The sequence below is a fragment of the Podarcis raffonei genome, chromosome 7, assembly GCF_027172205.1.
Source record: "Podarcis raffonei isolate rPodRaf1 chromosome 7, rPodRaf1.pri, whole genome shotgun sequence".
Taxonomy (NCBI): domain Eukaryota; kingdom Metazoa; phylum Chordata; class Lepidosauria; order Squamata; family Lacertidae; genus Podarcis; species Podarcis raffonei.
The window spans coordinates 11,324,330-11,337,697 of NC_070608.1; the positions used below are offsets into that span (position 1 = coordinate 11,324,330).

Consider the following 13,368-nt stretch of genomic DNA (forward strand, 5'->3'; position numbering starts at 1 on the left):
GCAGTGAGGGAACTGCCAGAAGACCCTTGGAGCTGGACATTTAGGGCTTTAAATATTGAAACCAAACCCATTTATTTGTGCCATGAAACTGAACAGTATCCATCGTGTCTAGGGCCCCTTGTGTCCTTGTCAAATAACTGTATCACAATCCCACCTCCCGGGGGGTGGGGGACAGAAAAAGACTTTAGCACACACCTTTGTGTTGCGGTGCATGAAGGAGCAGAAGAGTCACCCACATTAGATCTCACTGTGACAGCAGTGGTGCACCACCATAGGTGTGTGTGTGTGTGCGTGTGTGTGTCCGGGGCCTGCAGCAGCCAGTTTCACCAACCCATAGGTAAGCCTTTGAGTACGAATCCTTCAGGAACAAGTCTATGCGCTTGCAGCATTCCATCCCAGTTAGGAGATAATCCGTTTACATTTTGAAGCTACCACAGGCTCCATACACTTAGAATCATGGGACTGTAGAGCTGGAAAGGATCCTGGGGGCAATCTAGTCCAATCCAATGCAGCAATCTGGCCCACAGCCATCCCTGAATGGGCTCAAAGCTCCAACCTTCTGGTTAAAAGCCAGATGCACTGACTCACTGCGACACAGAGAGTTCTCAAGGACTGGTTGTATGTTGAGATTCCTGCATTGCAGGGGGCTGGACTAAACGGCCTCGGCCCAGTATACCTGAAGGAGCGTCTCTACCCCCTTTGTTCTGCCCGGACGCTGAGGTCCAGTGCTGAGGGCCTTCTGGCGGTTCCCCCACTGTGAGAAGCAAAGCTACAGGAAACCAGGCAGAGGGCCTTCTCGATAGTGGTGCCCTCCCTGTGGAACGCCCTCCCACCAGATGTCAAAGAGAAGAACAACTACCAGACTTTTAGAAGACATCTGAAGGCAGCCCTTTTCAGGGAAGTTTTTAATGTGTGACATTTTAATGTATTTTTAATCTTTGTTGGAAGCCGCCCAGAGTGGCTGGGGAAACTCAGCCAGATGGGTGGGGTATAAATAATACATCATTATTATTATTATAGATGGCCTTTGGGGGTCCTTTCCAACTCAATAGTTCTATTATTCCAGTTGCTCTTGCATTGTACAGCTATGCAAAAATTTTACTTAAAACGACTGGGGATTCGGGTTGGAGAAGAAAGTCAAGTGTCTAAAAGAGATTTCAACACAGATGTCAAGTATCTGTTTAAAAGACAATTTGCTGCTTAGGAAGATGAACACAGCTGCCTTTCTTGGGAGCCAAATGTTTCAGATCGGGGTGGGTGGGACGTAACAACTATCTCTGGAGTACCAAGTTAATGTGTAAGTGTCTGACATTTTCTCAGAAGGAGAAGGGATTTGGTAGCGTTTTGGGGCCTTCTGTTATTTAAACAATGAGTGATTGTCATCAAAGAACATCTGCCTCCTTGGGTTTTGCTTCAAATGACAGAGTTAGAGAAGTAAACCTTACCTGAATTGAGTACATGATGATTTTGAAAATGGCGACAGCAAATTCGTTGGGATCCCACAGTCTGTGGTGGTCTAAATGTCTAAGAAGATAAAATATAATATATTAAAATAAATTAAACCAAACTACCCCTAGCCCAAACGTTGTTTTACATTGTGCTCAGAGCAAATGGGATTTAAACATTATCAAGTTATTCCTAAATGTGAGCAATTATATGACAGCAGTGAACACATCTTATGACCCAGTCCTACAAACCACTGTGCTGCGACTGTGGGTCAATGCATATGTCAATTTCAGTCAATTTCTCGTTTTTCTGATCTTTAATTCATTTCTCTACATTTTTGCATCAGTTTGCTTTATTTTTTTAAGGCCTCATAAAAAAATCGAGAGCATCGCCGTGCACACTTCTCCTAATACGCAGGAGAATTTGTTTGCAATTCTGCCTAACGTACCCATTTTCGAAATAATTTCATTAATATGTTGCACTTTTTGGCAAGTCGTTCTCCATCGTTATGTATTTTTATAGTCACATAATTTGGTTGGAGAACGGAATTGCAGAATTTGCAGGAGAGCACGTTTAGAAAGGCTGATGTGGTTGAGTTCACATATTATTTTCAAGAAGCGCAATTTGAAAAGACAAACATTGAAATACAAAGTACCGTATTTTTCGCTCTATAGGACGCACCCAACCATAGGACGCACCTTGTTTTAGAGGGGGAGAACAAGAAAAAAAAATTCTCCCCCTCTCTGCTCAGCACCCCTTCAGCGAAGCGGCAGGAGAAATGGAGCCCCTTCCATTTCTTCTGCCGCTTCGCTGAAGGGCGCTGCGCACAGAGGGGGAGAATTTTTTTCCTTGTTTTCCCCATCTAAAACAAGGTGCGTTCAGTGCGCTCAAGGTGCGCTCAGTCGCCTTCAGTGAAGGCAACCCGAAGCCTCCAGAGTGCAGCAGGAGTTCCTGCTGCGCTCTGGAGGCTTTAGGCGGCTACCTTGGAAGCCTGGAGAGTGAGAGGGGTCGGCACGCACTGACCCCTCTCGCTCTCCAGGCTTCAGTGAAGGCAACCCAAAGCCTCAGGAGGGCGGCGGGAGTTCCCGCTGCACTCCGGGGGCTTTGGGTTCCTTTCAACCTGCTCTTTGGGGTGGGCGGGGGGGGAGCGCTGCTTTCCCCCTCTACCAGCCTCAAAGATCCCTGAAGCCTTCGGAGCGCAGCGTGAGTTCCCGCTGCACTCTGCAGGCTTCAGGTTCCTTTTGCTGAAGCCAGGGGAGTCTTGCTCTCCCGGCTTCAGCAAAAGGAACCCGAAGCCTGCGGAGCACAGCGGGAACTCACGCTGCGCTCTGAAGGCTTCAGGCAGCTATCCCTGAAGCCTGGAGAGCAAGAGGGGTCGTTGCGCACCGACCCCTCTCGCTCTCCAGGCTTCAGCGAAAGCAACGCGATGCCTCCGGAGCGCAGAGGGAGCGCTCCCTCTGCACTTCAGAGGCTTCGCGTTGCTATCGCTGAAGCCAAGGAGCCTGCATTCGCTCCATAGGCGAACACACATTTCCCCTTAATTTTTGGAGGGGAAAAAGTGCGTCCTATAGAGTGAAAAATACGGTAGTTGGAATTTCTCCCGCATCCCAAACTGGGGCAGCTACTCACATGACTGGGTGTAAGCTTCTGGCTCCGATTCAAGAGGACAACTGAACTTCTTTATTGTGGTTTTTTTGGGGGGGGGTGGTCCACCCTCAGTGTCCCCCAAGAGAACAGCTGTGACCCATAGGTTTCTGCACATCAGCTTCTTTTTGTGCAGTCCCAAATGTGACACTGCAGATGCATTTCTTTTTCTTTCTTTTTTACACACACACACACACACACACACACACACACACAAACAGATCTACTCACGCGAAAACCGGCCTGACAGCATGGTTCATGTTGCCGTATGTTGCTCGGCCGAGCAGTTCCCTGAAACAATTCTCAGACAGCGCCGAGGGGTTTTCCTCTTTTTCCCCTCCCGAGGCTGACGAAGAGGGGCAGATCCGACTGAAACAAAACCATATGCTCTCTAAGTTATTTTAAATTCACACGTATGCATGCATGGTTGTGTCCAACCAAGTCATCTTTCCAAGTCATCAACCAAGAATGGACACACAAGCACAAACAACTCGAGAGGTACATGTCACACACAGCTTCCAACACTGCTGTGCAGGCTGGACCGGCATGGCCTAGCAGAAGGAGTCCCTGCCAACTTTACAATTCTGTGATTCCATGATATACTTGTGACGTTAACATATGAGAGTGCTGGAGGTGAAATAGTTAAACAGGTTACCCAATCAGAACCCAGGGGGGTGGAGTCAGAGGGACTATAAAACCAGCTCTGGGAGGGGTGAAGGGGGAGTTTGTTGGGTGGTTGGTTGGAGTGGGAGAAAATTGGGATAGAGTTTGTGGGAGGTTGAGTTAGTGTAGTGAAATAAGCTGAGTCAGGAACAGTTAGGGGCTAGGAAGACAAGTAAATATCTGAGAGGTGGTTTAGTGAGTGAGAGCAGGTAGCGGAAGTTATAGGTCTGGATAGGCACCCCATGATTGCAATTGACTGATACCGTCTATGAAACCACACGCTTGTTAAACTGCAATAAATAAACAGAAGTTTATGTTCCAATTTAAACCTGACTGGACTCAGTATTGTACCAGGTAGGGCCTGGGTGGTGGCAGCGAGAAATAAAGTGGTGGCACAGGGATCAATAGGCGGTGAAACGTCCAGGGACCCTGTGTGATCGCCACAATGCTTAATTATGATTAATGCAATTCATCAAACCAGGGTATCCACTGTTGTGAGTGGCTGTTTTTTTTAAGAAGACACACAGCATCACATCGCTGCCAAAAGAAAGAAAGAAAGAAAACAACAGCCCTAAAGTTTTCTTCTTCCTGAAGTGGAGAAAGTGTTTCCATCCCTCCTCTGTGGGGCTGCAGATACTATTTTCTCCTACACACGGCCATCTGCCTCCACCATCTGCTTATTCCTCCCACTCTTCAAGATGCTTCTCTCTGCAATGCCTCCATATGCAAAGAGTCATAATATCCAAAAGGAAAATGAGACGAGAAACTTATTGCTTGCACTGTATGAGGCCAACAGTTCAACAATCCATAAACACTGTTTTCAAGCTCTTTATTATACGTGCATCCAGAGGGTCGATGGTGTGAAATTAGCCTTTTCGAGTGGAGCATTTGCAATGGCCAAACAACGATTTCAAAGCGGCTGAGTTAAAATTTAACTCACGTATTTCTGTTCTGTTTTTATTACCAATTTTGAAAGCCTTAGTTGATCCACTGCCTGAATTGTAATCAATCAGCTAATTAAACCTCTGCACATTTGCATAGGAATACTTGTGAGGAAAGCATGGCTTCTCTCAGTTTTTAGAGGATGCATGCATGTGCTATAATGGGGTTCCCAATTGCAGGAAGGGTTATAACTGCATTTGTCGGAATGAACTGACCCAGGTCAACACAGGCACAATTAACCATCACCTGAAAGGGGTTTTTAAACAGGATGAATTTATCTTTCGCGACCCTGTGGGTAAAAGCAACCAAACATCCAATTCAACATTAACCAATACTCTGCCACAACTCATCCCCACCACTAAATCTTCTGTACTGAATACATTTCCTCCCTTGTTTTTCAGTACTGAACTATGACAACCACACTTTGGGCAGCGGGGTTCAAAAAATCGTCTGGCTCCAACTCTAGCGAGACCCACGATTGTCTTTGGAACTGAAAAGCGGAGACTGAGAACCATCTAACTTTAATCATTTTATTTTAGAAGTGTATGAGCAGCAGTTCGTTCATGCTTCTAGGGCAGCTTACATTAGCCACACTCGCCAGAATAAAAATGCAAGCCCAGAAAAATATTGACAACGCTTGCAGAGCTAAAAGCAATTAATATCTTAAGAGTACAGGAGAATAATAAACAGAAGAAAAAGAGTTTTACATGGCACAGTAAAGATAAAAATGTGGGTCCCATTGACATGCCTGGCACCATCACCAAAGAAGTCATTTCACACTTTGCCACCTGCTATACCTTAGATCAGGGTTTCCCAAACTTGAGTATCTGCTGTTTTTCGACTACAGTTCCCATCAGCTCTGACCAGTGCCAGATTTACGTATAAGCTAAAAAAGCTGTAGCTTAGGGCCCCACTCTCTTGGGGGCCCCCAAAAAATTTAAAGGAAAAAAAACCTGGATGTACATTTCCAATATATGATACAAATAAAATAAAACCTACATACAGCAACGGTGTTTTGTGTTGTGTAGGCTCCTATGACGTAAGTAATGGGCCCCGCCTGCTAGCCTGCTCCCTAAAATATCACTGGTTTGTTCATTTCTACATATAGGGTGCCTACATTCTGCATGGACTGGTTGCATGGCAACATGGGCAAATGGCTTTAGATACCTATTAGGTCCATAAATTACCATATAGCATATATTCAACACAAAAAACAGCAACCATTTGTTGTTGACGGCTGGACATATAAAGGGCCCCATTACCTTCAGTAGCTTAGGGCCTCATCAAACCTAAATCCGGCCCTGCCACCATGATATTTGGTGGTATATACATTTTTATTTTTCAAATAAATTAAATAGGATTTAATGAGCATGCACGTACACACCTGTCGACATCTTCAATCTTGTGCATATTGAACAGCAGGGAGGGCACTATCTTGTCCATGTTCTGAGGCTCCCATATGGTTGCCTGCAGCTCGTCATTAACAGTCTTGCGAACCACACCCTGGATGCCCCGGATTCCAGCAATTCGGATCCTAGAGGAAGACAGCAAAGCAAGGCTGAAGAGAACAATAATATGATCCGCTCATTCATTCACTTATGCATTGAATTTATTACTAGGGTTGCCATACTTCCAAAAAGTAAAAATTCCTGGCACCCAAAAAATTATTCAGCCTTTTTTTTTTTTAGGAAGACCCCAAAATTGTAGAGCTAATTTGGGGAAACCCAAAAGTAGTGATTTTAAGCTTTTTGAGCTGTTTGCACTCCCTGACATTTTGCCAGTCCATCAAAATTCACCCCGACACCCAAAAACCAGGACATGTCAGGAAATTTCCTGATGTATGGCATGCCTATTTATGACGCTTCCTTCCCTACCTTCTAAAGGAGCCCAGGGCAGCAAACAAGTAATAAAACAATAGAAACACCTTTTCTAAAATTCCAATACAGAAAGATAACTTAGAAGGTTTCTTGGAAGAGGAAGGTCCTCAGTAAGCACAAAAAGTCAGCAGAGAATACCTGTCTTGCACTCAGGTGCTGGGAAGTCAAAAGAGTAGGTGCCACCACATTGAAGGCCTGGTTCCTACAATTTGCAGAATGGACCTCCTGATAATATGTATACACCAGCCTGCCTCAAACTCAGCCCTCCAGATGTTTTGGGACTACAACTCCCATCACCCCTAGCTAACAGGACCAGTGGTCAGGGATGATGGGAATTGTAGTCCAAAACATCTGGAGGGCGAAGGTTGGCTATGCCTGGACTAGATGACCCTTGGGGTTCCTTCCAACTTGATAATTCTGTGATTCGATGTAATCCTCTGCACAAATGCATACAGCTTGCAGCACAATGTGGCCAAGAGAGTACAGTAACACATTGTGCACATTTATTGCATAACATGTTAGCTGGTGCCAAGATGACGCTGTTTTAGGAATCAGCTGAAGACATGTCTTTTAGTACAGGCTGTTTAAGACTGCATTCCTTGACAGTTATACTGCGAACTAGCTAATTACATTGTTATTGGAATTGGTTTTTTTTAATATTTGTATTCTATCCCCTGCTACCTGCCCTGGAGTGGGGACAATATTGAGATGATGGGCAGGATATGAGGCCAAAAATAAAATATACGAACAAACAAACAAGGCTTCACTGCCAGTGTACGATAAAGCAGTACCACTGATGGGATCATTCAAACAGTTCTATGAAACCTATTATAGTGTGTAATTTCAGCAATGTCTAGGGCTGCAGGTATACACCAGTTAAACCAGCCTTTCTCAACCTGTGGGTCCCTAGTTGTTGTTGAACTACAACTCCCATCACCCCTAGCTAGCAAGGCCAGAGCTCAGGGATGATGGGAGTTGTAGTCCAACAACACCTGAGGACCCACAGGTTGAGAATCGCTGAGTTAAACAATGCACATCCAGATTGCTTTCTTGCCTTGGTTTAGATGCACATTAGCAATTCACAGGGAAGGCAAAGATGACCTGGAGGAGCAAGAAGGCCAAGGCAAATTACACAGAATTGATTTTAGGAATTCCATTTGTTAAACTAGAATTCAGAAAAGGAACCACAAAAGGATAAAGCAGGCATCCCCAACCTTCGGCCCTCCGAACTACACTTCCCATCATCCCTGACCACTGCTCCTGTTAGCTAGGGATCATGGGAGTTGTAGGCCAAAACATCTGGAGGGTCGCAAGTTGGGGATGCCTGGGATGAAGGAACAGGGTGCTAGATATCTGCTCATATCTCCAAGGAAGGCTTGGGTATCAGAAGTAGCACAAAAGGGAAAGGGACCCCTGACCATTAGGTCCAGTTGTGGCCGACTCTGGGGTTGTGACGCTCATCTTGCTTTATTGGCTGAGGGAGCTGGCGTACAACTTCCGGGTCAGGTGGCCAGCATGACTAAGCCGCTTCTGGCGAACCAGAGCAGCGCACGGAAACGCCGTTTACCTTCCCGCCAGAGTGGTACCTATTTATCTACTTGCACTCTGACGTGCTTTCGAACTGCTAGGTTGGCAGGAGCAGGGACCTAGCAACGGGAGCTCACCCTGTCGCGGGGATTCGAACCGCCAACCTTCTGATCGGCAAGCCCTAGGCTCTGTGGCCCACAGTGCCACCCACGTCCCTCAAAACTAAAGTAAGGTGCTTACTAAAGTAAGGTGCTATTAGGGACAGGGATGGAGAACCCTCTGGGTGCTGATGGACTCCAACTCCTATCCACCCCAGGCAGCGTGGGCCAATGGTCACAGGTGATGGGAGTCCCAACAACCTCTGCAGGGGCATCAGTCCCATGCCCAATGCTGAGAACAAACTTTGCAAAATACCACCTGATCTGGAAAGGTCATGTGTGCAAAAAAAAAATCATATTTCCCCCTGAAGAAATATGATAACTTGTTTGCAAGTGACAAGCCCGTTCTTTGGTAATTTGGAGTCAAGAGATTCCGCAAAGGGAGATAAATCTACCACAGGTGAGAAAGTTTGGTGTAATTGGACCTCGCATGTGGGGTGGGGTGGAATTATCAGCCGGTGAAGACCTTTAATGTCAGTTTAAATTGTAATTTAAAAGGCAAGCGAACATACGGTGCTTGTTGAGCTCAGCTGCCTACTTGAAATTCTCCAAGAGCAACTTTCTTGTCAGTTGCAATCCCGCTCGGGGAAGAAAAAGAGGATTTATAATGACTTTGTTCAAGCCTTATTTTATACATGCTGCGTGACCCAAACGAGAGCTATCATTCTGAGTTAGCAACGAAAGCTACACGTTGACAATTTTATGGCCGACTGCAAATAATTATAAGGATTTGCTCTTCCACAGCTTCATTCAAGTCCACGAGCACACTCCCCACACTTTTAAAAAGTGTTTTATTAGTGGCTTTTCAGTCTACTGGATTCATTACATTAGGATTCGTTTTTACTTTATCTGCAGCCTGAATATAAACTTCTGCAAGTTTCCTCACACTAGTATAGTAGGAACACAGGAAGTGACCTTATACCAGGTCCTGGTCTTTATTTCTTTTTTAAATTAGTTTTTATTAAAAGATCTTTTTTTTCCGTAATACAAAACATATTGGTTTGTGAACTTTGCCTTGGAAGCAGAACAAACAAATAAACAAGGAAAAGTACATACAACGTCTCCCCTTTCAATTCATAAGAGTCTTTTCCCCCCACAGTTTTTTTACATTCAGTATGAGACAATGTTGTCATAGCCATTGGGGGAAGTTCTATGGGAGTATAAGGTTTGCTGAGGAAACAAAAAGAAATCAAAGTCCGTGTCAGACAGAAAGCGTTCAGGACCATGGACAACTCCACTTGGCCCTGCTGAGGAAGCCACCTGAGATGTTTCCTCAGCAATCAGTTTGAGCCCAATGAAGACTTATATAGGCTGAGAAGTGTGTTAGGCTCTCTCTGGAAGATCTGCCAGGATAGTTATAGAGACCTCACCTCTCCTTTTTTTGGTAGCATTTGGCTTATGTGATATGAACATTATGTGGTACAGACATATTCCACTGCCTCTTTGGAGCCTTCGTTGGCTCCTGATACATTTCTGGGCCCAATCCAAATTACAGTGGTACCTTGGTTTAAGAACAGCTTGGTTAATGAACAACATGGATTAAGAATGCTGCAAACCCGGAAGTAGGTGTTTTGGTTTGTGAACTTTGCCTTGGAAGCAGAACATGTTCCGCTTCCTGTCGAGTGTGCTCCATTTATAAATTGGGTCCCCCGCTGCTATGAGAAAGGACACTTTGGTTTAAGAACGGACTTCTGGTATGGATTAAGTTCGTAAACTAAGGTACCACTGTATTGGTTTTGAACTAAAAAGTCCTGTACAGATTGGGGCCTCAACAGCTAAAGGATTGTCTCTTCCCATAAATACATACCTGAGCCCCACAATCACTTACAGAGGCCCTGTTCTATGTGCCTCCTCATGATAAAATTTGCAACAAGGAAAATGACCTCCAGCATCCAGCTGTGGAACGCTTGCCTCAAAAAGATGCCCACATTCGTGTGAGGCCTTTATTCTCCCAGGCTTTAAAATGCCATTTTAACACCGTTTTAATGTAATTTAAGCATTCTACTGGTATTAATTATTTGAGTCTCTGCTGGCATGTTCTGACTGGTGGAGGGTTTTGATTCTCTGTGTTGTGGTTTTGATGAGTGCTGGCGGTTATTAGGGGCAGTGTCGCGATGGTTAAGATTAAAAGATGAGGTTAAAGGTAAAGGGACCCCTGACCATTAGGTCCAGTCGTGGCCGACTCTGGGGTTGTGGCGCTCATCTCGCTTTACTGGCCGAGAGAGCCGGCATACAGCTTCCAGGTCATGTGGCCAGCATGACTAAGTCGCTTCTGGCGAACCAGAGCAGTGCATGGAAACGCCGTTTACCTTTCCGCCGGAGCGGTACCTATTTATCTACTTGCACTTGAACGTGCTTTCGAACTGCTAGTTTGGCAGGAGCAGGGACCGAGCAGCGGGAGCTCACTCCGTCGTGGGGATTCGAACCGCCGACCTTCTGATCAGCAAAAAGAGCACAATTTATTTAGAAAGCTTAAAAAGGTCCCCTAGGAAGGTGAGAAAAAAACTGCTGGATGAGATTAGCCCAACAGTGAGGGAGCTACCACTGAAAAGGTTCTCTAATCAGGGACATTTGAAGTATGGCCTCTGAAGAGAATCATAAGGTTTGGGTATTCATATGAAGGGAAAGCGATTGTTTGGGTCATGTTGCTCCAAACCATTTTTCAGTGTGACAGAATTTGAGGTAAGGGTGGCGAGATATAAATTTAATAAGAAACAAACATTGGCATTTAGGCCTGCCTCAGTGCAATTCATGTGAGCAACTGAACTTAAGTACCGTAAACAAGGCCTCAGAAAGATCATTCTTACCTTTCTTTTGTGCAAAAAACAAAACAAGAAACCACCCATATTTTCACTAGAGGGAGCTAAAGACCAGAGTAACAACTTCATTGTACAGGCACACAAACAATATTTCAGTTTTCTCTTCTAACATTTGTGCACAGCTACTTAATTTTGCCTTTGTTTTGTGCAAGATCCATTTCACAGATATACATTTAAGATATAAAATAAATAGGATGGTAAATCATTCAAATAAATCCAAAATAGTCCTTCTAGCTGAGCTCCTTTCCCACTGCAGCAAAAGCATCAAAGAGTATTATGGCATTTTAAAGACTAGAGTCCCATTCATTTGTTAACACCGTAGCCTCAGGGTAGATAGACCGAAATTAGCGAACAGGAAGAATTCCTTTAATATTGATGGTTCTACTCTGTGTAGGACTTAGTTGGCTGCAAGCCTTGATCTCTAAAGGTGCCAGAAGACTCTTTTGTTGTTTGAGGTTTCACATGATACATTATCTTAAAATCGAGATGCAAAAATTATTTGCGCGCCAGTCATTAGAAGGACGTGAGCAAACTGCAGGGTGAAACATACATAATCCATCTTATTTTATTCATTTGTGAATTTCCTCAGCGGTAAGTCCGTACACTGCTGTTTGAGGTATTTTATAACTGCATGTACCCTTAACAACGTCTGCTTTCCAAAGCTACATTCAGAATTCTAGCTCCGGAGATTAAAAACGCCGACACATGACCCACAGCAGTTTATTTTAGGAAAAGAGATTGCCATAAGATGAATGTTTATGAATAGAAACAGTGTTTTAGATGGAAGGCTGACACTGGAGACAATTTGAATCAGAAATGAATTGAGTGAGGACGCCTAGACCCCTGCAGCTGACAGGAGGGTGGGGAGCACCTGAAAATCTGTCAGAACTTTCTGGAATAATCTGGGCTGCAGCTCCAGCCATCTCGAACGTGAGATCGGAAACAGGACTGAGGCGAATGCAATATGCTTACATAGATTGCTTCCTTCAAGAAACAAACTATTTGTGATAAAAACACATCCTCTAACATTTCTCCAATGAAAATAGGTATATCCTATTCAATAATAATAATAATAATAATAATAATAATAATAATAATAATAATACCCTGTCCATCTGATTGGGTTGCCCCAGCCACTCTGGGCAACCTCCATTATATAAAAACATAACAAAACAATAAACATTTAAAACAGGGGTTAGCAAACTTTTTCAGCAGGGGGCCGGTCTACTGTCCCTCAGACCTTGTGGGGGGCCAGACTATATTTTGAAAGAAGAAAAAAATGAACGAATTCCTATGCCCCACAAATAACCCAGAGATGCATTTTAAATAAAAGGGCACATTCTACTCATGTAAAAACACACTGATTCCCGGACTGTCCGCAGGCTGGATTGAGAAGGTGATTCGGCTGGATCCGGCCCCCAGGCCTTTGTTTGCCTACCCATGATTAAAAAGCTTCCCTATACAGGGCTGCCTTCACATGTCTTCTAAAGGTTGTATAGTTAATTATCTCCTTGGCTCTGGGGTCGCATAACTCTATACCCTCCAACATTTCTCCGATGAAAACAGGGACGTCCCAATGAAAAGTGGGGTATTCTGGGATCAAATCAGAAACTGGGACAGCTTCTGTAAATCCAGGACTGTCCCTGGAAAATAGGGACACTGGCGAGGGTCTGCAAAAAGGTTTCTCGGCTTGGTGATAAACACCCATTTAAGGCAGGTGCAATGGTAGCAAAACAAAGGTTTGAGATTTCCCCCTCCTCCTATATAATCTTGACAGCCTGGAATATGCACACTGCAGAATTAAATGGTGAGAATGCTGAGGTGGCCAAGGAAGAGAGGATAGTATCATTTCAGACTATGGGGCAACCATTTTGAACAGGGACAGACAGCAACAACTTCACAATATACCGTATTTTTCACTCTATAAGACGCACCAGACCACAAGACGCACCTAGTTTTTGGAGGAGGAAAACAAGAAAAAATAATTCTGAATCTCAGAAGCCAGAACAGCAAGAGGGATTGCTGCGCAGTGAAAGCAGCAATCCCTCTTGCTGTTCTGGCTTCTGGGATAGCTGCACAGCCTGCATTCACTCCATAAGACTCATACAAATTTCCCCTTACTTTTTAGGAGGGAAAAAGTGAGTCTTATAGAGCAAAAAATACAGTATATATATTTTCTGGTGTTACAAAAAAGTAATAATCATGACATACATTGCACTTGAGAGGCAAATGTGGGGGGAACCAGGCTGTCAGGCGGCCATTTTGGACAGCATCTGTTCTGTCAGGGCAATG

At 44.5% G+C, this 13,368-nt stretch overlaps 1 protein-coding gene across 5 annotated transcripts in view; it reads right to left on the minus strand.

Moving 5' to 3' along the window:
* Nucleotides 1-13,368, minus strand: part of EFR3A (EFR3 homolog A) — an 87,740-nt gene that overhangs the window by 43,183 nt on the left and 31,189 nt on the right. For all 5 annotated transcript variants that reach the window (XM_053395295.1, XM_053395294.1, XM_053395291.1 and 2 more), the window contains exons 7-9: nt 6,080-6,229; nt 3,322-3,459; nt 1,446-1,524 (exon numbers count right to left, since the gene is read on the minus strand). In XM_053395295.1, coding sequence (XP_053251270.1) covers nt 1,446-1,524; nt 3,322-3,459; nt 6,080-6,229 — 367 coding nt within the window. The remainder of the gene's footprint in view (nt 1-1,445; nt 1,525-3,321; nt 3,460-6,079; nt 6,230-13,368) is intronic.